General features: G+C 40.1%; 2 protein-coding genes across 7 annotated transcripts; one reads left to right on the plus strand and one right to left on the minus strand.

The window, feature by feature from the left end:
• Positions 1-366: 366 nt before the first annotated feature.
• gipc3 (GIPC PDZ domain containing family, member 3) lies at positions 367-10,232 on the minus strand. Its single transcript, XM_028403626.1, has 6 exons — positions 9,821-10,232; positions 6,841-7,026; positions 6,291-6,471; positions 2,572-2,681; positions 1,370-1,451; positions 367-518 (listed from the first exon to the last, which is right to left on the minus strand). The coding sequence occupies exons 1-6, from the start codon at positions 10,121-10,123 to the stop codon at positions 367-369; spliced, it is 1,014 nt and encodes a 337-aa protein (XP_028259427.1). The 5' UTR covers positions 10,124-10,232.
• A 3,796-nt stretch (positions 10,233-14,028) lies between these two features.
• Positions 14,029-27,735, plus strand: LOC114434399 (GRAM domain-containing protein 2B). 6 transcript variants are annotated; one of them, XM_028403620.1, is made up of 13 exons: positions 14,029-14,251; positions 22,428-22,604; positions 23,187-23,250; positions 23,352-23,424; positions 23,513-23,616; positions 23,713-23,811; positions 23,999-24,070; positions 24,344-24,412; positions 24,503-24,599; positions 24,834-24,923; positions 25,170-25,269; positions 25,545-25,652; positions 26,129-27,735. In XM_028403620.1, the coding sequence occupies exons 1-13, from the start codon at positions 14,160-14,162 to the stop codon at positions 26,175-26,177; spliced, it is 1,194 nt and encodes a 397-aa protein (XP_028259421.1). In that variant the 5' UTR covers positions 14,029-14,159; the 3' UTR covers positions 26,178-27,735. The 6 variants fall into 6 exon arrangements, with proteins under 6 accessions (XP_028259421.1, XP_028259422.1, XP_028259424.1 ...); XM_028403621.1 differs by having other exon boundaries at positions 22,431-22,604; XM_028403623.1 differs by lacking the exon at positions 14,029-14,251 and adding an exon at positions 18,796-19,128 and having other exon boundaries at positions 22,431-22,604.
• Positions 27,736-27,836: the final 101 nt, after the last annotated feature.

The following is a 27,836-nucleotide window of genomic DNA, read 5'->3' on the forward strand; positions in this document are numbered from 1 at the left end:
TTATTTGGATTTGAAGTTAGCAAAACATGTTCCTGTCCCGTTTCTGTAGGCAGGTTTTCATCAGAGGGAAATGATTTACTGGTGCTTATCAAACTTTCAAACTTCCTGGATTCCTTGATGGCTCCCTGATGGCCACTACGTGTTTTAGAACACCTCATTTACACAGTGGTTTAACGTGGAATGTCCTTAAGCTTTTATCTTCATACTTTAAGGATTATATATATATATATATATATATATATATATATATATATATATATATATATATATATATATATAAAACACATATAACACTTCTACATGTTACTTTTTACACCTGCATGTATCAGAGAACTCTTAATTCTCTTAGGTTCATGCAGTAAATCTTTAAATTCTTCCATTTTTGACATCTCCGATAGCTCCCCATACATCAAACAAAAACACATCAGGGAAAGCAAAATCTCCCAGAACTGAATCCAACGCCTCGGCAAAGTCATCGGGGTTCTTCTTGTCTTTGCCTGCTTCCACAATGGTGGTTGCTGCAGAGAAACACCAACACAACAAGTTTGATAGTAACAGTGAATCCAAAGGCTGCACTTATTTGGAAATTATTCATAAATTTCCTTTTAAGGTTGTTTTTTTTAATGTTGCCTTTCTCTTGAACACTAAACTGGGAAAACATGCAGTTCAACCTTTCAGACCCACACTCATCTATTCCTAAAAAAGTAGACACACAGAAGCCACGGTTCCTTCTTGGGAAAACTGTTATTTTTACAGTTTGTCACATGGGTTTATATATTGTTTTTATAAAAATAATAAAGAGCAGCATCTTCAAAATATGCAACCAAGCATATTCTGAGCCAATCCAAGCAGACAGCAGGGTGAAGGACAAAGGAAGAGTTTATTAAAACATCTCAGATGAGATTCAAACAGCAAAATGTCCATGTGGAAATCAGGTCATTGCCTCAAAAATCTCCGCCTTTCATTTTACAACTTCTAAAATTGTTGTGATACTCAGTAGAGATAATATACGGTCATGCATAAATGATGTCCCAGCTCCTTTACATCTACTTGAACTGAGCAAAGTTCCTCAGCTGAGAATGAACATGAAATGCGGTTAACTCGCATAATGAGCTTACCTCGAATAACGTGAAATTAGAAAAATGAAAATATTGTGCATAGGACACACATAGCCTACTGCTGTCTAAGGACAAACGACAATGTCAAAAATGATGTTTGTAAGCCCTGAGGAAATTAATCCTTTATGCCAAAAAGACTCTTAGTTTGTATGCATGTGAACATCTGTTCAGGCCTGGATGACTTCCTCACATCCAAAGATAAAGGAAAAGTTTATTTTAAAGACATGTTTGGGTGGGTGGTCCGGCCTTACCTAGCTCCACGTCTCTGATGCCCATGTAGCTCTCCAGCAGGTCGTCCACTTTCTTTGTGGCCTGTTCTTCAAACTCGTTCTGCTGGCAGAGCACACAGAAACACATGGAGGTGTTCACGGTCTAAATATGGTGACACTCTGTGAGAATTTATTCTTATGCCAAACTGTGCAGGAGCCAAAGATACCATGCATGATTGTTTAACACTTATCTTCATGTTTATATAAATATATCCAAAGTTTATAGATGATTGTAGTCCTCAGTATGCTTGACTATAAAATGTGTCCCATCTTAAAGAAATCAATGTCTCTACTTATGCTGCAGAAACCACAGTTTGTGAAAAGATGTCTTTTTTTTCTTTTTCATTGATTAGTCTCTCATGTGGGCTGAGGGCAGTCTAAAAGCTAATTTACTGTTCCCTCTTGTGGTCTCCCATAGCCTGGGGGTCTAGGACCATAGACTGCATAAAACGATGGATGATTTGGCTCTTCCTCTGTTCTTTGTACAAAAACGAGGCCAAAGTATCCTACCCAAAACATTACTTCCACCTTTTTAACCAACAATAACTACTTTTTTAGTTCTTTTGTTGTATTTGTGTCCCATCCACTAACATAGAGGAGGCAGGGTTTAAAATCTATACTGAAGCCAGCCACCAGGGGGCGATCAAGATATTTTGGCTTCCCTTTTAGGGAGCTGTTGTGTTGTCTATCTTTATATACAGTGTCACTTCAGTGTCACACTAATCTCTGACATAATATCACAGCTATTATGTTGCATTCAGCTGAGTGTTCTTTAACTAACAATATAACAAAGTGTTATATCATCTGTGAATTATCATTATAGATCAGTGAGATGTGAAACATTCTGCATTGGCAGCTCTAGAATCACTGTTTACAGAGGTCACTTCCTGCAAAATGGTACAGTTTGTTTGTGTTAGTCGACTCAGTTGTTAGGGTCATTTCAGGACAGTTCAAGTTTGTGTCATTCCATGTGAGCTTTAGCTTGACTTGGTACAGGGAGAAGACCCTCAAATCAAAGGCTGCTTGAGATAAGATCTAATCAGCTGCAAAAGGAAACAGTTTGATGTTGATAAGAAGACATTTAAAATGATCTGTAATCTGTGTATATAGAAGTATGTATAAAGGGTTCTATTTGAGAAGGGGAGTTGAAAGAGTCATTGTCCGTCAGAGCATGTGAAACTCACCACTTCCTGGACTGTAGCAGCACCCTTGGAGCGAAGGCGTAGTGTCTCTTTCCCGTTAACCATCTTTCCCTCAGTAGATTTTGGCGCTTTAGTCCTCATTCCAATCATGTCTAACACAGGATGAAAATCATTAATCATGTTTTTTTCTGCTATCTCTTTAGAAAGTGATGTACTGCCTCAAAACTCCTTCCTATAGTTTATTTACTTTTTTTGGTATAACACATTTAGCAGATAGGAAAGCAAAGCCCTTACCCTTCTTTTGGATCTGCACTTCTTTTTTTATAAAACATTTATATATTTTCAAGTGTTGGCTGTGAATCATCAATTTACCTGAGGCCACCCTGCTGGTTTTTAAAACCTGAAACACAGTTTTAATAAGTGATGCTTTGGTGCGTGATGAAACGGAGTCGTTTAAAATAGTTATGCTGCCTGTAAGGTAGAAATTTTGATTTCAGTGTGTAGTTAATTGTGATTCTGTGTCCAAAACACACACACAAAAAAATGTTGTTGGAGGATTCAAGTGAATGAATAATTTTGTCTTGCAGAGACCCATGGAGTATACTAAACACATGGATCCTTTCCCTAGTGTTATACGTTAATGTGTATATGAGTGTGTATCCCCAGAATATCTTTTCATGCTAACATGCTCAACTAGGACGGTGCAAATGTAGGACATATTAGCATATTAACAAGATGTTAAAAATGTGCCTCAAAATTTTCAGATATCCAGTAGCATGCCTGCAGTTTCTCACAGCTATGTTATATACACACACACACACCATTCAGTGTATGTGAAGATGCACGGGACAGGTCAAAGGTCAGCATCAGCTATGTTCACATTGTGTGTGTGTGCGTGTGATTGACTCTCAGAAAGCAGTAACTACAACTACAGGCCTTCTGCAAGCTACTATAAAATTGTTCCTTATTGTTCTATTAATTGTAGTACACACCTCATTCTGAACTTTTAAACAAGCTTTCTACAAACTCTCCAAATATAGAGTGGATCTACTGCCGTGTTTTCATCTCTGTATATGATGATGAGTATATGACAGATAAGCAGCCAGCTGTTGTGAGTCTGGCTCAAACAGAGGCTAAAAACAGAGTGTCTATTTTGCACCTCGATGAAAAGTCTTATACTGTTTATACCCAGAGCTACAAAGTGGCCTCTTCTCCCATGCCCCAACTGGCAGAAGGGCAAAGCAAAAAAACAAAACAAAAACAAAAAAAGTTGTATATAAGATAGCTGTGTAATACATTTTACTATTCTTAGCTACATAACTAATTGGTCAGGTTTGGGAAAGGGTTTAAAATACATTCCTTAATGTATCATGGTCTTCTGCCAGGTGCAAATAGCTTTGTGGAATTCAGACAGCTGGATGCTTTTTCCACTTCCATTTAGAACACCTGTAAACAGCCCATGTAGGCTATTCTAGCCTGCATGGCTGGCTCCAAACACCTGGGTGCTAATAGCATCTGCCTTACAAGAATTACACCAAACAAGCAGGGCGGAGCAGCTGGGCAGGTGGGAGTGGCTGATACACAAATATAGACAGAGAAGCCCAGGAGACACAAAGCTTCAAGTGAGGAACAGGGAAGCAACAGAAGGCACAGCATGATCAGGATGTGTTTTTATGTCTTTAAATAAAAAAAAATGAAGAAAACAATACTTCAAAGACAAACAGAGGTAAGCGCATATATCTTTTATTACCTTCTTCATGAATATTCTATTTAACATGTAAAGTAGCAAGCTAGTTTTTTTACTAGTATATGCAGGCGAGATGTTACTCTTCTTTACTGTATTCACATCTTTACAAGGCAGGTGAAGCAGACAGCATAAAGAAAGGCCAGACTTTCAACAGTTTTTCTGAGGCCAAGAATGTCATTGATGTTTGGAGCAAAGATGGATGTCATCCCATTCATGTGGACATGTTCCAGATACTACAACAACTGTTGCACAGCTGGAAGCTAAACAGGAAGGTGGTTTTACTTGAAAATGACTAAATGTCTGAAACAACTAATCTGGAGAGGGTGAAGTCAGACATACATGTTGATGTAGATGACAATGTTATGATGGTGACAAGTGAATGCACTGGGAGTAAACGTAAGTCAAGGCTGCAAAGGGGATTTTCTTCGACCAAAAACACAGATGACAAAGGCGATGTGATCATTCAGTTTCATCAGTTTCTCTCCTACACCAAGATGGCCTGACATTCCTAGATTCCATTCAGTCATAATGCAAGTATGAAAGTACAATTCTGGTGCTGCTAATCATCACCCATTGATGAACTGCTCATCAGCAGGTGTGCAGACCTCTATCCAAGCAGACATTTTGGCAGGTTGCTGCTCTGGAGGCATTCAGTTGTGTTGAGAATTGGGAATTGGAACAGATGTAGGACGTGAACTGCTGCGAACATTCACCTCTGTCACAATTACTCCTGTTTACTTTCTGCTGGCGGTATCATGTGTATGTTGCAGATTGTTAAGAATACAATGAGGAAATACTGATTTATGAGATGCTGATGGTCTGAGGAAGTCAACCATTGGACCATGGATTTGGCTTCCTGTCTGATAAGCAATGCTGTCAGCAAGGTTCCAAACCACTCAGATGTAATCAGAACAAACGGACTTCCTTGTTGTTGGTTTTTTCCAGACGCAATCAAGAAACCACTTGATGCTAACACTTATTGAACGTATTGAATTTTTGACAGGTGAACAATTTCTTGGGAAAGGAGAAGCCAAAAGCATAACCTCACAATGAAAGAGACTGCCAAGTGAAAGGCTCAAGACCCGGATCTACATGACACTTGCCACAACGCAGTAGAGCTGAGGTCCACTAACCACCTTATGACATAAATGTCCTGGTTTAATCTGGGCACGTCGCTGTAATTCACTGAACCCATTCACCCAGTTTAAGTCCTGGTGGATAGATGTCTGACACAAGGGCATAGCTTTAGCATGAATGGAGGTGACACGTCCCCACCAGTAATTTGACCCCCTCCAAAAAAAAGCAAATTTATGCCATTGGTCTGACATACATGAAAGTGGTTTCTGAGCTCTATGATGCCCAGATTGGTTCTTTCTGTGTGTGTGTGTGCATGCTAATGTTTCATTGCATTGACCAAAAGTCTTCATGCTGTTATATTGTAGAGTAAACCCATTACAGAAAAACAGTACATCCGCTATAAAGAGCTTTTATTTTCAGACTGTTTATTTTCAGGATCAGGAGTCAAAGTCAAAGAATGTTAACAGTTGAGAGTGCCATACAATGTGCTCATTACAGCAGTTGTGAGAACTTTTTGGTTGTCTTTTTAAGGATTGGAAATCTTCAGTTAGTTAGACTTGATGTCTATACAGATTTTCTTCATATTTGTTTTCAGCATGCAGATGGATTGCAAGCTGTAAACAAACCATAAAATAATAAAATGTGTTGAAGTGCCTCTGTTTCTCAAGTTGGAGCAAGGATGTCAAAGTAGGTGTAGCTAGTGGCTGGTTACACACTTGCATAAGCAGTCCTACCATTAAAACTAAACCCTGAGTGAAGGTTGCTGTGCCAAGGCTATTAAAAATGCAAGTTATAAGTTCCAGTGTTTGGTCTTCCTCTTTATTCCACTTTTTTAACTTTCTGGCTTTAAGCCATTCTGATGTTAAAGTCTATATTTAAGATTTCTGGTCTCATGTGACACATACATTTTAGACAATATGGAAAACTTTCCACTCACCAAAGGCCTTCTTGGGACCCACTAGGCGAAGAGTAAAGGGCACCCCTCTTGGTTGTTCTTTCAGCATCTTAGCCACCTCATAGTGTCGACACCCTACAATGCTCTGGTCATTGATAGCCTCGATGTGGTCGCCAACACAAACTGTCTTCAGCCGATCTATGGTGCTGCCTTCTTTTATCCTCTAAATGACAGACAAATCAACAACAGCAGATGCAAATTTGTGGTATGAAGTTTATCAGTCTACACTAAGGAAAAAAAACCATAACGGCTGCAGAACTCATTTTAGAGATCGTGTCAGTGGTTCAGTCCTCCTTCCTATCAACTGAGTCCCAAAAATAACACAGCTGCAACTATAACTCACTGTACTCATGCCAATCACACTAAAGTGAACATGAACTGGTCAAACTAGTAGTTGTGAAATAGTGGAACAAAAGTGTGGAAACCTAGCCTCTCTTCCAAGAAGTTGTTACATTTTTAAACACCTAGTTTAGCCTGACAACTGAAAAGTAGCACTGTTTCACTGCAGCCTCTGCTGTTCCGAATCTTTTACCTTAATAAAAGCATATCCAGCTCCGTTGTCTGTGATGGTTAGGCCCAAGGCATCTTCTGTCTTTGTCACCTCCACCTCTTTGGTCTCCCCTCTGACATGAGCGAAGATGAAGTCTTCAAGCCCAATCTGTCCCCCCAGTAGCTTCTGCATGTCCACTTTGTGAGAGTTAAGGGTACAAAAAAGGATCTGTGGGGAGGAAATGGATAAAACATGCTGAAAAGAAAAGCTAGAATCACCCATGCAATAAAGCTTATATGAATCTTTCTGTACAGCTAAGTATTACAGTTGTGAGTTCTAACAATGAGTTGACCCGATGCCTGTATCACAACAATTAGAGTTATAGTGTTTTGAGCGTCACATTGTCATTGGACTGAATATAATAATTTACTTAACAATGCTCATCTCCACAGCAGTATGATCTAAACTAAAGCCACATTAGCTTGGATTCATAGATCAGTGACTAGTTGCTGCAGTTTCATCTGTTTTCTCCTGTCTCAATGAAGCCCATCTGTAAATCTTTAGCTGTGCACTATAGAAAATAAACAGCAGAGGGCGGTAGAGCCAAACAAATTGGAACTGACATTGTGGCCATTTTGTTATGAGGCATGCTTTAATTTCCCCTGATAAGTACATATACATACACTACCGTTCAAAAGTTTGGGGTCACTTGGAAATGTCTTTATTTTATTTATTTTTTCCCAATGAAGATAGCATTAAAGTAATCAGACATACAGTCTAGACATTGTTAAATGACTAACATTGAAAAAAAAATGATTTTAATGGAATATATACAAAGGTATACAGAGGCCCTTTTCCAGCAACTATCATTTCTATGTTCTAATGGTACATTGTGTTAGCTAATGGTGTTAAAAAGGCTACTTGATGATTAGAAAACTCTTGTAAAATTATGTTAGCACAGCTGAACTGTTATGCTGATCAGAGAAGCTATAGAACTGGCCTGGTCACCCCAAACTGTTGAACGGCAGTGTATATATATATATAATGCAGTTTATTAGACATCTCAGGATCACGCCATTCCATATCAGTGCAGTGGTGTATCAGAAAATCTATAGGTCCTAGATAAGACTGTATGTGTACTAAACATATTTAATGTTATGGGAGTGACCCTGTGACTCTTGCTGCAGTAAGTTGTATGGAAATTTTCATATTTTCACTTACTGCTTCTAATGGTCAACCACTGTTATTCTGAGGCCTCAAGTCAAAGTTTCACAGTCTATTTCACTATCATATTGAACTGTTATCTTTAGAGTGGTTCCTATTCAAAGGAATTTTCCGGTCAGGTGGAACAATCTGCATACCAAGTTATCAGTCATGTGGCTCCGCAGTAATTCTACTGAATGCTTCAATCCACTGGAGGTCAAGGGTAGGAAACTGCTGCACCTCTCATTATCACTAACTGATATTTCTCATGGAGACTCTTTTGTATCCAAAGGCCAGCAGTAGATACAAGGCAGCTCAAGGTCTTATAGATATACTGCTTATTGTCTAAATAACCTATGTAACTCTGATGTTTGATTCTGTACAAACTACCACTGAATCATTTTCAAGTCCAGGAATTAACCCTCACTTTTGATATTAAGGGAAGTTTGAAAAACTGATTGATCTTGTCAGAACTCAATGCTTAAGATGTATTGCTCACACTATGTACACCAACACACATAAACCTATCACATGTCTGACACGTGGCTGGCAAGAAAAACACTTTCACACAAATGTAAAGCTTCTAATAGAGCCACACAAACAACATTTCTAAGCAGAATCCACACTACACTGGCAGCTACCTAGTGCCCTGCTTCTTCTGAAAGACAGCTAACATTACGCTGATATGGTGGTAATTTAACCATATTTTCCCATGATACCTCCCATGATACCTCTTTGAGGTATCATGGAGAAGATTTGCAAGAATCTGCTTGTAACCAGGTTGGCTGTTGTCTGACAAGATCATTAAGATTTTTTTTAGTGCATCTGTCCGTATCACTTCATCTGTATAGACCAACAAATACGCTGATAGGAAAAGCCTTCATGGTGTGGCCTTCACAGTACTGCTGATAAGTACTTGATAAGGCCATAATGTTGATGATAATGGTGTGAAGAAAAAATGCTGAACAGAAATCATGTTGACTGTCATGATTAGTCTGCATTTTTTCTAAAGTTTAGTTTCTATCTATCTATCCATCTAACCCCACTGTGTCCTATACTACAGGGTAGTGTGGGTGGGGGGCTATTCCAGTTCCAATTCACCTTACATGCACGTCTTTGATAGGTGGGAGGAAGTTTGAGTACCTGAAGAAAACCCAAGGGGAGAACATGCAAACTCTACACAGAAAGGCACCAGCCAGACTTGAACCAACACACATACTACATATTTAAAAATATTTAGGATAATGTCACAGTATGCCTTAGGTTATTTCAAATTAGCAGGTTATATATTTGCACAGTGTCTCACTCACACTGTCTCCTAATGTATTCTTTGTCATCTGTCTATCGTAGCACATACATTCATATTAATTCCAAAAGTGTAAAGAATAATTGCTTTAGAAAGTTACACTTTTTCGCAATATTTTGCATCAACTCTGTGAATAATTATTTCTTTCGGCTTTGCTCAAGAGTCAAATACTTCAGTGTGAGCACATTGCTGATTCAAAAATATCATGGTATTATTTGTTCATTGATCATTGATCCTGGTCAAGGTGCAAACAAATACAAAGTGTGGCAGACAGCAGCAAAGGCACATGATCTTCTATAGTGCATCATGGAAAAAAACCTGAAATGGAAACCCAACACCTATTTACAACCAGCCTCACAGACCAGAAAAGCATGACAGGAATACAGCCAGGTTGTTTTTTTTCTGTGTTTCTAGAAATGCCACTGCATCTGTGTATAAACTATAAAATAAAATAAAATAAAATAAAATAAAATAAAATAAAATAAAATAAAATAAAATAAAGTTATTTTGTACCTCTGAGGGAGAAATGTTAAACACTTCTGCAATCTTGGCATACAGCTCTTTGACGTTAGTGAATCCGTGGATGCGGCCTGTGGGACTTCCGTGAGCCAGCTGGGTGTGGAAGATGAGCCTCGGTCTCGGGTACTCTGGTGGCCCAGATAGTGGCGGCGAAGGAGGAGGGAGTGGAGGTGCCGTAGGCTCCGCACATGCCTGATTCGGGTTCTGGCTCTGGCTCTGGGCCTTTTGGTCCTCCATGGCCTCGGCCCCTGCTGGCTTGGAGTCCTGTGGGCTCATCGTAGCCTCTCCGTTCTGCATCGGCCCCAGCTCAGGTTAGATCCTCCTCTGGGGACCCTTGGTGCTACACTGCTCTGACAGAGAGTAAATTACTGTCTATACTCTTGCTTAGCTTAGCTGAGCATCCAACCAACCAGCCACCCAGAGCTTTGGGGTGAAGAACAGGGATAAATTAGTGATGAGAGTAACCTGGTAACAGTAGCTGAAAGGAGCCAAACAGGCCCTGCTAGCTTGTAACCTAACACCCTTTGAGTTTTTGAGGATTGTATGTGTTACACCAGAAGCTCTGGCAGCTCACGCACCAGGAACACAAACAAAACACATCAGGTAACAGTCTTTTCACACACATGACTCTAATCCCCCATATCAGTCTAGCTGCTGCGCACACACCACCCTGAATGTGTGAGCATCCGTCTAATGTGTGAAAACGCATATCTGCAACATAGCTTCCAAAGTGGGCCGCTGGGAGTCAGGCACAGACAATGTCCCAGTGTTACCGGTAAGATGATATCATTGAGTAGGCGGTGAGGTGCCCCCGCTCGCTGGCCTCGTTGAATGAAAGACGTTGTTGCTGAGGTGAAGCCTTGGTGATGCGCTGACCTTTCTGACCCCACAGGCAGATGACACATACACAATATGGCAGTTAGGGCAGATAAACAGATGTTTAATTCACGTAGGCAGGATGCACTGGCAAAGCAGAGCAAACAAATATATCAGTTCTTGTACGTATTTCACTGAAATGTATAGAACAAGTGACAAATGTTTACTCTTTTTTTTTTGGTCAAACCTCATCAAACAAGCATCAACAGTCTTCACTGTGGCAATCTTTTTTTAGATTTAGTTCCACTTTGAACCATATCATGCATATCTGGGGATTTTTTCACATCAGGACACAAACAGCTGTTCAGAAGTGGAATTTCCACACACACAAAAAAAAACATTTTGAAATGGCATCTGGGAATTTGTCACCACCACTTGTGATTTCCCAGACAATGGTTCTTTCCAGATGAAGATGTTTTCTATGTATATTCACACAAAATACAAGGGGGTTGAATTCCTCACATAACTGATTGATTAAAATACCAACTGATTATAATGTCACCTGTTTGAACGGTATGTTGCCCAATAGAATCCTCTCCCACATTACCGTATAGTCCAGCCATTGTGTGGCATACAAGTCCCTTCTTTGGAAAAATTCTCTGTGGATAAGCGCATGGGCCAATTCCTAAGCACTATGTATGTGTCAATATACCATTGTTTTATTTGTTGATGTTGGATTTGTGTGTGGTCTCCCTTCAGCTATGTTTGAATTAAGCAGCCCACTTCTTCACCATCCTGTGAGAAGTGTCACCCTCCCATAGTGCTGCCACCATGACCCTGTAATCGTAATCACCTCCTGAAGGTAGGTAGCAGAAGACTGCTGATAGACAGTGCTGACATGCAATATTCAATTACACAGAACAGAAATACTACATTATTGTGTATTAGTCTAATTTATTTTTTATATCTTTTGTATATTTTTTTCTATTTTTATTATTGTAATGCCTTTTATACCATTTTCTTTCTATATGTATTATTCTTATTATGCTGAGTGTCTGTGCATTGCTGCTGCAGCAGTAAAATTCCCCTATTTGAGATTAATAAAGTATCTATCTATCTATGTATGTATTTATTTACAGCATGTTCTGCTTTATCACAGAACTGCTTGTTTATGACCTGTCATAGCTGAGAACTAAGAGCTGTGTAAATCAGCTGCCATCGTCACAATCTTATTAATCACCAGCGTTCAATTTGCATATACTGTATTTTTTTTAAAATGCATTATTACTTTGGAACATAAGATATACAAAGTAGACATTTTTCAAAAATGATTATAAAACTACAACACATCTCTTCATGCAGCTTGCAATGCATTTAAAAATAAATAAATAAATTGTGCTTTATAAGCACTTCTGTACACCTGCATGGCCGCAGCTGTCTGTGCGTCACAGCCCCTCCACCTCTCCTTTTTTTTCAGGCCAAGGTGCTGCAGAGCCTCCCAAGGACAGCAGAGTGTTTATTCTAGCAGTTGATAATAAGAATCTCCATGGCTAAACATTCCTTTTGCAACAGATAATATAAGCAAATGACACCTCTCACTTTAGAAAGACTTCCATGATAACCTCTAAACAGATATGTGTGTTTGGCAACATCAGGCTGAGACCATTCATAAATAGTTGATTTATGTTCATATGTCACATTGGGTGTCAGAAATTTCTTTCATGTGCATCAGTCTAACCTTCCAGCGCTAAAACTATAACATTTTAGGACAAACTGCAAACAATGAGAGAGCCTCCTGGCTCTAATAGAATAAGCTAATAGGAGAGTTATTTGCTAGCATATTTCATTCGTAGGGAACTCTTAGCCCATTGGCTCATAAGATATGATGTGTTTTCAGACTTTCATTTTCAAATATTGACAAGATTAAGGGTAAGCGGTGCAGGCTATGTGAATCAGACAGTCAATATTAGCAAAATGTGTGGCCTTACAAGATATAAAGCAGGGTTCACGAAGAACAAATATTTATAGGTTTTTCTTCTTTTGTTATAAAATTAGGAAAAATACATATTATGAATAACAATAGGCTCCTATTATTCATCTGTAAAGTCTGTCTGTTTTCACTGTATTACATACTTCCTTATAAAGCCTGATTTCCTCCTCTTTATCTGCTGTGTTTCCCGGCAGAGGAGGTGGAAGGGAAGACCGAGGGCTGGCTAGTGTGGGCCAGATTGTGTGAGGGTGGCGTGCTTGCTGTGTCATGTGGCAGTACACTGCCTCTTCTGTTACTGATGGCGTGACGGTGCCTGAGCTGCCTGCTGAGGAGGAGAGAAAAAAGGCTTTCTTCCAAGTGATTAGCATTTTTATAAACCGCTACCAGATAATTCTCCTTCTTCATTAGTATATCCTGTGTGTCGATCAAGGCAGTATGAAATCATCTTGATGTGACAGCTTGTGATTACTTATTTATTTGTCAGGATCATAAAAGTGACTCTCCTTACAATACACAGAGATCAAGGTTCAGGGTCAGCCACACAACTCCTTCACACTCCTTCATAAGGTAGCTTAACTCATGATTTTAGTATAGAATATAAGTATATAAATATTCCCTTCTTCACAACGGATTCAGTTTTCTAAGGCATAAAATATAAGTCACAAGTTACGCACTGTCATCCCGTGTGATTACAGTGTGACTGAGCTGATGGTCTAAACTTTGGCCTTATTGCTTGGTCTGATTGAACAATAGGTGTGTGACATTTGTTGCTGCAGTTGTTGCCTTTTTCCCCAGTAAGAAGGGGGAAGGTGAGAAACACAGGTCTTCATTAGCTACATGCTCAATTAATACATGAAAATGAGGGGTTTCAAGCTGTGCTTCAATGCTCACTGGTTTTCTGGCTTATTTGAAGTTTATGATTAAAGTAAATTCACTTTTTGGAAATTATTTGTGGCAAATGCCATAAATAATAATTATAATGTATTTTTTGTATTTTAAGCTCCTGCAATCAAAGTAAATACTTCTTCTTGTAGATGTAAAGTAGATGTGTCCCATCTGCCCCACCCTGTTGCATCAGTATAGTAATGTTCTCAGTCATATTAATTTTAATGTAAAATGACACATTAAAAACCACAGTGTTTATTCCTAATGTGAGCACGTGTAAAATGTGCTATGTCCTCTGTAAATTATTGATTAAATGGACCCCTGAAGCACAATAATAATGCAGGCCTTGCCTTTGATAGTTCTCAAGAAGAGGGACAACCCAACCACCCATATAAGGTAATGGGACGTCTGTGTAAACCAACTACCTTATTCTGATTGGCTGATAAGGCTGACATGACTTTTTTTTCTACAGTCGTTCTCGACTCTGATTGGTCGCCTGACTTGGTCCGATTTAAGGTCATTATCTTAATCAGCCGTAGATGAAGTGAGAAGGAAAAAAAAAGCAGAAGCTAACCAAGAACGGTGGAGTCTGGCGTGGAGAGTCGTTTCCACACAAACCCACCACCACTGCCCGAGGGAAGAATGCTCGAAAACAAAAGAGAGAGGTTAAAAACCTTCCTCAGGAAGATCGACGAGAAGGCTATTGTCAAAATAAAGCACTTCATGAAAGAGAGGTAAGCGGAATGAATGTGGCTAACTGAACCGCTATCTGCCGGTGAGCATCTTCAAACAGGGTGGATGCTAAAGTGTGGCGTTTTATGGCAATAATGTGTCCGACAAGATTTTAACTGTGTTGAATCATGTTTAAATGCTGTTTAACACGAAACTATAAAACGTGTTGAGTAGAAGAAATGTACAAATGCAACTACGTGGTTCATTAAGTGGCTTCAGAATGCTAGCATGCTAGCAACTGCCTGGTTGTCGATGTGTTGACATCTGAATTGATCGGCTAACATTTTCGTTCAGACAGTCGCTTCGATCCATTGACATTTCAACAAAATTAATAAATGCACCAGGCAGCGGTATAATGTGGATTTAAGGGCTATATATCTTCCAAAATTAGGATACGTAACAGAGAAAAGTGTTAAGAATGTGCACTGTGCTTTAGCATACGGTGTATGTTATACCGTTAGCCTAGTGGATAAGCTGGTGACTCACTTCAAGTGGTTAAAAAGATGTTGAGATTTGTTCATATTGGCAGTGCTTGTTACCTGAGTGAAGGAAATTTATATTCCTAATATTTTTTATGGTTGTGAAAATCCACTTATTGTATGCGATTATCTGGCTTTTCTGTGATGTGTCATCATATCGGACACTTCTCTATTTGTGGTTTCTTCCTATTTATTTCTAATATCCAGGAACACAATAACTGACCCATTTCACCCTTGTTGTGTTTTTACTTGTGTCCAGTCAGTGTGTAAGTAAACAGTATTAAGATGGTGGCATAATGGAAAGCTATTCCAGATTTGGTCAGTTCTTAATCTGGGCTTTACCTGCTGCTCAGAAATAATGACTTCATCAACTGGCCTGCGTGGGTTTGATTTACATCATGTTGATGGGTAAATCGGTCCTTTTCAGTTCCTAGAACAGGGTCATCCTGGGAGAGGCATACATATTGTGTTTCCTGCTTCCTCACAGGGAAGCAAACTCTTAATAACACATGGGGCAAGTACCTCTATGTTTTCCCAGGAAAGCCTATTTTTAGCTCCCATGAGTCGACCACAGGTGGTATATGGTGTTATATAAATGCTTCCAGTATCTCACTGTTGGTACTCCCTGTCCTTCTGAGCTTTGCCTCTTGCTTACTTCCCCATAGATGGCCATTTGCTGCAGTATTAGAGTGCTGCCAAACAGCAGTGGCCTCCTAGTTATCAGTATAGTTATGGTGTGTCTGTAGTATGGTATGTGGGGTGATAATCTGTTTCCACAACACACATATGCACACACACACACACTTGTTGTGGCAGTGTCAGGGTTCACTGAGCTCAGGCTGTCAGACCTACATTCATGCAACATACAGACACAGCCATTTCATATCATCTTTATGCAAAGTTTTCTGGATGGGGAACATGAATGTTTGGCTGAGAAAGATAGAAGGTAGTGACTGGCATCACTACATGTCTTGACATTGAACATTAGCTTGTGAGGTAAATTTTCTTTGCATTTACGTTTGTAAGGCTAACATTCGGGAAAATCTGAATTGCATAGTAACAGGGTCGGACACGGTATAGTCATATTGAAGGAGCCTGGAATAGTCTGGGTGTGGCAGCTTTGCAGGCGTCCTGTTGGCTCCAGGAAGATGCTCCCAGGACAGAGCTTCCTTGCCGTTGTGGGCAGGGAAAACTCTGTAGGTCTAAATTATGAGCTGTGCTGCAGGCATAGTGGGAAACCACATCTGCAGGGCTGTTTATCGCTTAATGAAGGGTTGCAGGCTAACCAGTGTGCCTATGTCAGGCTGGTGCTAATGACCGCTCCACTGTCCTTGTCACAGAGCCAAGAATAAGGCTGTATTCTTCTTAGCAGTTTCACCTTTTGGAACTCACAGTGGCTTGGAAAATTCCACCTACAGCAGTTGCCACAGGTCAGTCTAATTTCAGACATGAGACTTCACGCAGGCTTTAAAAGCCATAGTTGAAGCCTGTCTTGTGTTCTGTGCGGCTTTGAACAGCAGGATGACATTTCACGTGGGTCTATGCTGTATGTAACCAGTATAACTGTACACAGTACATGTTGTGTATTGCACTACCTGACCACTCCTACTTGTTGTAGCTGTTGTTTTACGGTGAAGTATTAGTTTTCAACCTAAAGTTTTTGTTTCTCTACCACTTTATTTCTGACATTGTTTGTCTATGTGGAGACCTTTAGATTTGTTTGTAAGTACTATTTACTGGCTTAAATGGAACTTCCTGTTCTATAGCCAACAAAAAAAGGAAATAAGCTTCTTTTCCCATCATGTGAATACAGTAGCGTGGCCTACTTTGTGCCACATTTAATGATTTTTTTTTTAAAGTCAGGTGGAGTTTTCCAGCCCCCACTATCACACCATTCCCCCTGCTCACATGCCCAGCCACTAAGAGTACACTGTCGCCTCGAAGAAAGCTCCTCTGTTTCTGTGCCTAGCTTGCACAGCGGAAGTGGAGGGAGATGCTGCGTGCACACTTCAGGGCCACATGACTTCCCACTCAAACGCACTCTTTTTCTGCTACACATGCACACAGACACACTTTCTGTTCCACTTGGCTCTCACAAACACACACATACACACAGTGCCTGAGCCCTGGCTGGGCGCCACAGACTGCGTGTTATTTTGCCATAACCACTGGCTTGTTCCCCTGCCCTTCCTGACTGCTCTATTGATGCTCAAACACACATGCATGCAGACACATTTTGCTTTTCGGCCTGAGCTAGAATAATATTTTGCATATGTTTTTTTTTAAATTTCCCAGTTAGTATTGTTTCTTATTGTGGTTGTTTGATATGGTCAGTGAACTTTGACCTCCTAACTGACCCATTTAGCTCTATAAAGCACAGCTGCAACAACATGTCTTTTTATTGGGTGATGGAGAATCAGCAGGTCACATGAGAGAAGATTATTCGCAGCTGTCCAGAGGGTGGTGCTCTACGCTTGCTTTGTGTGGCTCTAATCTGCTGATCTCATAGAGATTTCATGGATATAAAACTCCTCTGAGCCCAACATGTGAACATGGAACTCATGTTGCTACAGCAGTGGCATTGGTCGTGGGAAAGCAGTCTGAAGCAATTTTGTCTTAAGGGTGCTAGCACTGCAGACCAGCTGACAAATGGCTGACGTCTGCAGCAGCAGCAGTGGGATCATCTGTCTCATCCCTGGACAGAAAATAAAAGCGTGATATTGCTATACTCAGAGGAATTCTTCTGCTGACTGGAATGCCCTGTGGTGTAGAAATATGCCCCCACTTTGGTCTATACTTTAGTTCATTCAAACAGATGTTCCCACCCAATACAGCCGTTAGTGTTGTTTGCATAAAGCTTTTTTTTTTAATTACTGAAGTGTGATTATTCTGTAAACGACATTTCCTGCTTTGTTAGATGTCATACAACTCTTCGTAAATATGTATAGGAGGTGTGGTTATTAAATAAAGAGGATCAGCATTATGTTCATTATTTAAACACACCATGTGTATTTTATACATGCATGTTAGTAACTAGTTGTCCACTTTATGATTGGGGAAAGTGTTTCAAACTGCTTTTTTGAGAGCAAAGGTGAATATAAGAGACCTTGGACTTCCTTAGATGTATTGTGTAAGTCCGATTTGTAGATAAAATGTGGCGGAAGAACTGCTTAAAAAATGATAGCAATAGGTTACGAATTGACTTCTAGTTCTTGTTATATTCGGTGCTTATCTAACTATCCGGGCCAAAAAAACACCCTCTTCTGGGGACAAACTGGTGTGTTAACGCATTAATTAGACTTCTGGGAAATCTTCTCACTCAAGGTGTTAGTTATTAGGTTACATGATTAAAAATGTTGCGTAAGCTGTATATTGTGAAATGTTTGTTTAAAAAGTTGAGTAAAAAGGATAAAAATATTCACTTATCAGTATATTGTTTCTTTTGATGAACTGAAGCTTGTTTACTTAAAAATATATGCAACAGCTGTCTGGGGAGTTCATTCTCTTGAGGTTTACATAGAAAACACTGCATTTAGTGGGATGACAGGAGAAAAGATAAGGAGAGCTCTATGGTGACTAAATGAGGAATGATGTCACAAGCACAGTTGCATATGATCTCTTACCACGTTTCAAGAATGGTGATGTCATGGGTATAGAAATAGATGAGCGGTAGCTCTTAGCTGAGATGTGAATGTAAACCAGAAGGGCTCACATGTACTGTATGCTCGTTAACCTGTTGACTGTTTTGTCATCAGGTTTCCTAGTGTTTTAAGCCAAAGACAAATATTCTTGTGGTCAATGGCCCATTTACATTCTCCACAAAGACCATGAGCTAACTATTGTCATGCACATTGTACTGATTGCTTTTAAAGCTTTCTCCTTGTTGTGTTTGAGAATAGAGTGTTGAATGCTGTGTTGTTAGCTTTTCAAAACTCAGAATAACCTGGCAGCGTGTCTCTCAACCCCCACAATTCCACCCCCTACCTCCCACTGTTAACCGTTTCCACAACAACACAGCCTGAGACTGCATCAGAAAGGACACAGCTTGGGAGGGTGTTTGGGGTTTGAAAACTGAATGGTTCCTTCACTCTGCTCCTTCTCTTTGCCTCTCCTGCTGTGTGTTTCAGGCTCTGGCTCAATCTTCATGTTGTGCTATTGTGTGCTTTAAGCTGTTGCAGTAAAAAAAGACCTTTACTCCCATTTGATTTGGCTGCCGAAGCTCAGGGTCTAAGTGCAAAAGCCATATTCCTGTCATTTGGCTCCCTTGACCAGCGGTGACTACAAGCTTTCAGGGATTGTGGAAGGTGAAAAGGAAAATTTTAACTTGTCATGGAGCGAGGGAAAGGCTTGTTGAACCAGCAGGATGCTGTGGCTGAGTCCTACTCTGAGGATCTAGGAAGGTAAGGCAAGCAAATAAATCTGCTTACTGATCGCGAGCAGTATCTTAAACTTAAACACAACTTTGTCGACATCAAGTAAATTGGTTGGTTTCCCTCCAGATAGTTGAAGTGAATTATTTTCTCAATAGCTCTTCTAGAAAGGGAAACTGATGTGAAAATAATTTAAACAGCAGCAGTGCTGACTTCTCGCTTAACAACCATCAAGCAAATGTGATGAAGTAATTTTCTGTCACAAGATAACACCAAAAGAAAAGCAGATAAAGAAACCAAGCTGTCATTAATTTCACAGAACATTATGTCAGGTTGCTGTTGTGTTGTAGTTATGTCCTCTGCCACCCCTCTTACCAACACAAATTGTACTTCACAGTCCTGATGAATGTCCCTCAGTAGTCTTGGGCATGTCCATTTTAATCTGCTGGTTTAGAGAATTTAATATGCTTATGCATGTTTTACAGTGGTAGCAAAACCATTTTTTTGTGCCAGGCTGTATGATTTAATAGTGCCTCGAAAGGGGAATTAGGTCAGAGGTCAAGGTCTCTGTGTGACCAGCACACACCCACAGGCTATGTACACAGTTGATTCAGACTGCCTCCTGCTTTGTAAATGCAAAAAAGAAATTCCACTGTTGTATGTGACGTAGGTCATTTCATAAGGTTTTTTCCTCACTGCTGTCATTTACTGACTTTTACTCTCGTTACTGAAACACACGTGCTTACCCTAATGGCTTTGGCCTTGAAGACTCTTATGGGTTTATGTGCCTTTATAGTTAAACCTGCCCGAATGATAACAGATGCATTGTTTCTCAGAACCAATAAACATTATAGCCTATAGAAAATAATTGAATGGCTGGTTGTTTGGATGTATTGACATAAACTCATATTGCATATTGTTAAGTGAGGATACAGATACATCTAGAGTAGATTCTATCATCCAAGTATATGTGACAGTAATGTTATATTCCATTTGTAAATTCAGAGCACTATGGCTTCCTGGCAGACGTGTTTTAAAATAATATTTACTTATAGTTACGGTTAATTCTGAGTTAAGAGAGGAAGTTGGCGAGAAGGTCAAATGGTTGTTTATAGTATTTGAATAACTGCCTATATTGCCTTATTGCTTGCACCTGGTGAAAGTGGGTCAGGTGAGCATGTCTAAACACCATCCACAGTGGCTTTTCCTACCTAAAGTTTAGGTGCTTTGTTGGAACGTTAGCGCAACATTGGAAATAGGCAGAAGCTGCCTTCTCACTTATGATAAATAGATGCAATTACACAAACAGGAAACATGTTGAAATGCTTTTAGGGCGGATCACTGCTTCACGGTCACTAACTACAAAGTAGGCATCCAGCTGAAGTTGTATTTCACGTTTGCCTGTTGTGTTCTACCAATCACCTTAACATATAACTCATAAAGTAAGAGAAAGTAAAACACCCCCATCAAGAATTGTGCCACTACAATTTTTACAGTTTCGTTTGTCAACATAATAAAAATAATACATAAATAGGTATGTGCTGTGCTCCCAGCTGGAGCGAAAAATGTACTTAAATATTTGACTTTTTTCAAAAGGTTTAAACTGTTGGGCTGAATTCAACAAAGCTATTTCCATTCTTTGCCTGGAGGAAAATGTGAATAATGCACCACTCCTGTATTAGGGCACATGGGTTAGCCTGAGCACCTCACAGGAACTTTACCTTCTCGCTCACACAGCAGTGGTGGTGGTGTTGTTGTTGTTATTAAAAGTCTGTAAGCCTACTTTGTTCTACCCTGCCAGAAGAAATCCCAACTAGAAGGGATTGTGACTTGGATTTTGATTTTGGACAAGGTCTGTCCGTGGGAGATTTGTGCAGTGCGTCTTGTTTTTCTTAAACATGCCTATGCCTGTGTTGTGCTCTGCTGACTCTCTCTCTCCCTCTGTCTCTCTGTGTGAGAGAGATAGCAAGCAAAGGGGGAGAGGGATTGTGCATGTGTGTGTATGCTGTCTCTTTCATGCTTGTTTGGCTCTGGGGGAGTGGTTGAGTTTGACGTCACCCACTACGAAGTGTCACACCATTCTCAACACAAAGTGGTTTCCTCTTTACTAGCACATTCATACAGCAACACCGTTTTTTTCAGGAAGGATGTGTTGAAGCCTGACTTAACTAGGACATCCCATCTATTTAGAACATAAGGAGGGATATAAAACTCTTTTTTGTAGCATGGCATTATCTCTCATTTTTAACTGCTGTTTGAAGGTGTGAGGCTACAGAGCGTAGCTTCTAGAGAGCCGTTGGTAATCCTTTGTTTTTTTTTTTTTAATTTGCAAGAGTAGGAAATGCCTACTGTCAGTAGGTATATAGGTTTTCGCTCATCAAAGCGATTTAAATTTACCAGGTAAGATGAACTTGTTGTTTGCACTGTATAATTATTGTCAACTTGTTGAATAGATTTAGAGTCAGATTGTTGTTAGCAATTAGCTGACATGGTAAACTTAAAATGAACTTGTGGCTGTTTTTTTCTCCTTTACAAGAGCAGACCATTACCTTTGCAGAGCAGAGTGTAGTGAATTTAGTCCCTGACCTTTTTATAGGACTTTTATTTCCTTTTTCTTTTTCTTGAAATTGCGTGTTTGCAGAGTCTTGCCAGTTTTAGATCCTGAATATGCGTCGATCGTCTTGTAAAGCAGCCAGGAGGTATTGTTGTAAAGTGGTGACGCAACATCTATCAATAAAACTTTTTCATTTGGAAATGGTTAAACCGTCCAAACACATTGTAAAGATAAGCCTGTTGTCAGTCAAGATCAGTCCAGTCGTTGCAAAGAATTTAATTTGAGTACAGCAGGAGAGCTTTTCGAATAAAGGTGTCCTTAAAAAATAATCAAGTAGCTAACTCGCCTAACCTGAAGATGATGTGTAACCAGATATGTGCAGGTGTTACGTGCTTTTTCTACTTTTGGCTGCTAAATAGTGTTTTTCAGTCACACTTCACACGTAGGTGCTTTTTCATAGTCATTAGAGTTTATTCCCCACACTACTTTATCATCTGCAGGCAAATGTTTCACAGTGGCTGTGGTAAATGTGAATGCTAATTTGAAATATATGCAGCCGCAGAGATATTTTTTTTTTTTTTTTTATCAGTGGGTGTGCTCAGTCCCAGACTGGTAAAAATGCATGCAATCATGTTAGGACATGTCATTTTCTTGCAAAACTTTCCTATGAGACTTTTTTTCATGGTTATTCACTGTGCACATAAAAAGCAAATCTAAAAAAATATCTAGCCTGTCCCTGAAATCTGTGCCTATTTGTCATTTCCCTCATGTCCAGCAGCTACCCAGTAGAGAGCAGTGGTGGCGGGCTGCCAGCCAAAGTGAAGAAAAGCAGGAGCAGCTTAAGCAATGGCAGCATCAAGAAGGTGGAGGCCAGGAAAGCCTTGAGCTTAGAGGCAGCCCAGATTGAGATCCAGCAACAGCGCAAAACCCTCACCAGACAAGTAGCCATCAGGTAAGAGTTGCATAAACGATCACAAGATGTTTTTACAACCTACAAACAAACTCAGTGAACTCGGTGAATAAAGCAGCCACTCTTTTAATCCCTGTAACAAATGATATTTCACCGTCGTGAAATGCTTTAAATTTCACTTAGTGGAGACTCACAGCTATTCAGAACATGCATCACAAGACCTGACCCTCTCTCAGCTGGTATTTAGTCGTGACACACACATGACTGCACAGCCCTTTTGTAGGCTGACTGTTTTCTCACATGATTCAGATGTCTAAGATAGATTTGTGATATCTGTTGGCAGGAGAGATGAAGAGCAGTCTTCATCTCTCCTGCTGTCTACTTGTGTGGGCATAGAACACGACCACTCTCCTATATCACTTGAAACTGTACCCATCAATTTCTTAATGGCACCCAATGTCAAGGGTTTTGGAGGCACATGACAAACTGATGAAAATACACTTCCCTCCCTCCATTTTGTGTCTGGTCATTTTGTGTCTGGTCATGTTGTGTCTGTGTCTTTTCACATCCTGTTAATACCAGACTTCCTTTTAACTGACAGCTGTGTGCACTGTGTCTTTGCAGGTCTGAGACCTTTGATGTTGACAGCAAAGGCTTTGAAAAGACTGAGGCAACTGGCATACAAAGTGTAGGTCATTTTATCTTGAAATACAAACAGATGAAGAAGTGGTTATTCTTATGAACCTGACGTGCCTAAATATTCAAGAACCCCTTTTCTCTTCTTTTCAGAGTTTCATAAAGCACAATAAGACATTCCACAAGTTGTTTCCAGACATTCCTGATAGTGAAGACTTGATACATGGTAGGTAAACACAAATGAATTAGAAACTAAAATAAAGAAGAAAGAAACTTGTCCTAAGCTTAAATTGCTTGTTTCCCTCTCCTTGCAGCATACATCTGTGCCCTGCAGAAGGAAGTGCCCTACCATGGCCGGCTTTACATCACCGACACCCATGCCTGTTTCTACTCCTCCGTTCTGCTCAAAGACACAAAGGTAGGCGGTCAGCTCAGGCTGTGTCCATCTTTTTCTTTTTCTATCTTTGTATTGGCTGGTCTCCTGATTTTTACCTTTCTTTCTTTGCTTTTGCAGGTAGTGATTCCAGTTTCCTGCATCCACATAGTGAAGAAGCAGAATACAGCTCTGCTGGTACCCAACGCCTTGTCCATTCGCACCACAGTAGGAGACAAGGTCAGTTTTTCACCTTTAGCCTCACACAAATTTAATCAAAGGCAGCACACATGCTCAAAGCCAATGTAAGCCTTGCATAATGACCTTGACGTTAGAAATAATCTAATCAATGACTGGGTGCATTTTATAATACTGGTTTGCCAGCAAGGCAGAGAACTAATAGTCATTAATTTTTTTTCTCCCTCAGTACCTTTTTGTGTCGCTGCGGAACAGAGAATCTTGTTATCAGCTGCTACGTTCAGTCTGTCCTCAGCTTGAGGTGAGTGACTCGGATCAAATAAATAAAAAAAAATCTGAAGATATGTAATATGTGCACACATGTCCTAAGACTCTTTATCATACTTAGCTGATACTGTGAAAGCATTGCAACACTGTGTAGCTTTTGCCATCACAGAACCTCAAATGCAGAATATGTTCCTGCTGTTTATGAACCTGAGGTTTGTTTGTAGCGCAGCTAAATAAATGGACTCAAAAGTATGCAGTCTATAAATTGTGTTCATCTGAACTCACTACATGATGCATTTTGTTACAGGAGGCGAGCAGAAACAGTAGCCCCATCTTCTCTTCAGCTGAAAACAGCTTTGATAGAAGCAAACTTGTGGTAAGGATTTATGTTCAACGTGTCATTGGAGTCCTTACATGTGCACGCATAGATGCATAAATCACCAAACAACTTATTTACTTTCAACAGAACTCCAGCCAGTCCAGTCTGGATGACAGCCTCGACCAGTTCGCTGGCTCCGAGTGTCAGTCTTTGCCGGAGCAGCCTCTGCATAGACCACACAGAGGTGAGAACTCAACAACAGACTTCAGACTTAATCAATACAGCAGTATGTACAAGAGATGTTATTGCCTCTTGTGGAGGAACGTCAAAGTAATGTGTATTGCTCAGCTGACCAAAAGCTGTTTTGGTGCTGTTATCTTATGATTTCATTTCTGTGCATGACAGAGGACGTGGAAAGTCCAAGGTTTGGCGGAAGTCTGACGTTGTTGTTTTTCATTTCTCCCTATTCCTTCTACAGAGGCAGTGGCTAATGAAAGTGGCTCTGCTTTAAGGGGTCTGCACATGCAGCAGAGTGATACCTCATCTTCAGAGGACCTGTCTGTGTCAGGTAAAATACAAACATAACCGTTACTGACCAGCTAAACTCATGACTGACAACTCATGGTAGAATGTGTATCATTTAATGAGTTATACTCTGATACAGCTTATTTATAGTTACAGGAGTCATAGCCACAAATCATTTATCATTTTTGATGTTTGTTATTCTGTTTGCTTTGTCCAGAAAATATGCATGATAACACAGATGAATACCCATGATATTCATGATATGTTTATATTTCCTCGGCCCATTTAGGCAGATCGTGGGTTTGGAATGTGACTGAAAAAGCCAGGTCCCTGCTGGTTCAGAGAGAGGCCAGCACCCTCAACACTCTACTCTTCATTTACTTGATTTTGTAAGCAGGCCTTCTCTTCTCTAGTCAGTTCTGGTCCCATCTTCTGTTTAATCCACTGCCTTATCTTCCTGTGAGCTAATCTAAATCTGCCTCTTAACTCACAATCTGTAAAGGAAAGGTGGAGGAATTTGTCAGGGTGTTTACAAACTAGATTATCTTGTAGATTTTAATATATATTATCTCTGATGATATATTTCTTTATTTGATATTTCTATAAAAAAAACTGCTCTGTTGTTGGATATTCAGTAACTGGTCTTTGTCTTATTATAATGCAGGGTTGTGCTGCTGCTGCTGTCTTCGGGCTACATTGGTCTGCGTATCGTGGCCCTGGAGGAACAGCTGACGTCTCTTGGTGCATTGCCTGAGTTCACTTTACAGAGCGGGTAAGACATGTTTGTCCTCACATTTCATTCCTTTGTTCTCTGCTGCACAGTTTACAGTAAGCTCGGTGTCTTATTTCTGCTCCAGATAATCATTAGCATTCACCTGAGACACAGTGTTGTTTTTTATGAGGGACTACGAGAAAATCAAAGGCTGACGTTCTTTTTTTCTAACAAAGATGGAATAAATAGTTATATAGATACAAATGGAGATTAAGATTTTTTTTAATTCAGATCCATTTTTTTTCCACAAAAGCCCTGATGGCTGTTGCCGTGTTCTAAGTGGATCTGTTCCAATAATATAATTATGCAGTTGATATATTGATAGTCTTTTTAATCAGGCATTTGCTCAGCTGCCTAATTCGTTTAGTTCTCTGTCAAGGAAATGGGAACGAAAATTCCTGTAAAGGGTGCAGCCTGACTGTTAAGTAACCTAAACCTGCGGCATTATTCTCACCAGTCTGCCTCTCTTTTCACAGGTACCACCAAGACACGTTACACTCAGCACCTGAAGGAAAGATTGGTTGACTTGTGATTGGAAGATTATTTGGGCCTCTTTTCAGCAGAACCCAGCGGGTGAACTTTGGTGTACTCAGACTGTGAACCCAACATGGCCTGTGCTGTTACGTAGAGGAAGAGCGGCCAACCTGTGCAATTTCAAAGACAACTTGTTGACTTGAAGGGCTATACTTCCTCCTACTGCAGTAATCAAAAACAGAAACCACACACACACACACACAACATGCCACCACTTAGTCACACAGAGCCAAGCCAAAATGTATGCACACACTGCCTGGTTGCAGCGTGTCTGTTGTTCAAACCAAAGCCAAATGGCTCTAACTCAGCAAGGTGCCACAGCAGCCAAGTTGATGGCTACTTACCTGGCAGAAACTGTTCCACACGTGGGAGCTTGTGTTGTCCTGTCCTCTTCTACCTGAGCATGCAGTCTGAACAGGGGGCTATAACAATCAGCATTAGCCTTTTGTAGTGCTTATTATCGCACCTCACCTCTGGGGATGTTGTGCTATGCATAGCCAAAGATGCACACAGTGCACGTCTTTTGCATGAGTGCACAGAGATGAAAACTTTCCCATCTCTTATTTACCATCTATCAGCAGCGTATTGAAACCTACCTATCTTTTAAATTTGCTAACTTTTGGTTACTTCCTTCCTCATCAGCTGTGGGTTGAAATGATGATCGAGATTTCGAATTCAGATCAGCCCACAGAGGCCGTTGTCTCGTCTCTCTTTCTCCAATCAGCAATGATTGCAGTGTTACTTTTCCTCGTCTTTGGCATGATTTAACACCTGTTTTAATGATCAATGCTCGGAGGTTACTTTCCTTCCAGTCTCCACTGGATCAATGCATCATCAATGCACAAATGTGTAGTACAAATAGGACATGAGGAGGTTGTCTCAGAGGCATAGACATGTTTTCGTGTACGGCTTTGGTCTTCAAGAGTAGATTCAAAACCTGTCTTGTTGATGTACTGTCAATCAGGAAGTTGTTAAAAGAACAAACCTCCCTCTTTCTCTCTCTTACGGACAGGCCTCTTGAAGACTTGAGTGGCATTTCTAGCTTTTTTTTCAGGTTATTTAAAGTAGCACCAATAATGTATTTCTAATGTTGATGTACATGTCCGAAATGCGGACACTTGACTTTATACTGTATATGCATTCTCACTCTGGTCACTTGAAGAGAATTTAAGAACCACACTTTGCTGTAAGGTCCAAGTTTTCAACAGCAACCCAAGTGGTCCCAAAAAAAAGAGAAATTTCAATATGCAACAAATTATTATGCATGGCAAAAAAAATGTCATTTATCTTTGTGTGCAGTTTCTAAGTGGAGCTTGATGTTTGTGGGGAAGAAAATGTGTAAGGAAGAGAGAAAATTATTAAAACAAAAAAAAAAGATGAGTGAAACGAAGAGCTCAAGTGAGCAAACGCACTTTATAAAAAAATGTGTTGTGCCTGTCACAATCCAAGACTCCGCGTTTTGGAATGAGAAGAAACAGCAAAGCTGGCATCCTGTGGTATCTGACGGTGCTAAGACCTTTTTTTGTTTTGTTTATTTAAAAAAAAAAAAGAAAAGAAAAATAGTTTTCACTCAGGGGTGGTGGGTGCTACCTACCACGTGGTTTTAGGTTGTCAACTTTGAGTATCCCTTTGAGAACGAACACCGTTTTT

Source organism: Parambassis ranga, chromosome 4 (genome assembly GCF_900634625.1).
Source record: "Parambassis ranga chromosome 4, fParRan2.1, whole genome shotgun sequence".
Taxonomy (NCBI): Eukaryota; Metazoa; Chordata; class Actinopteri; family Ambassidae; genus Parambassis; species Parambassis ranga.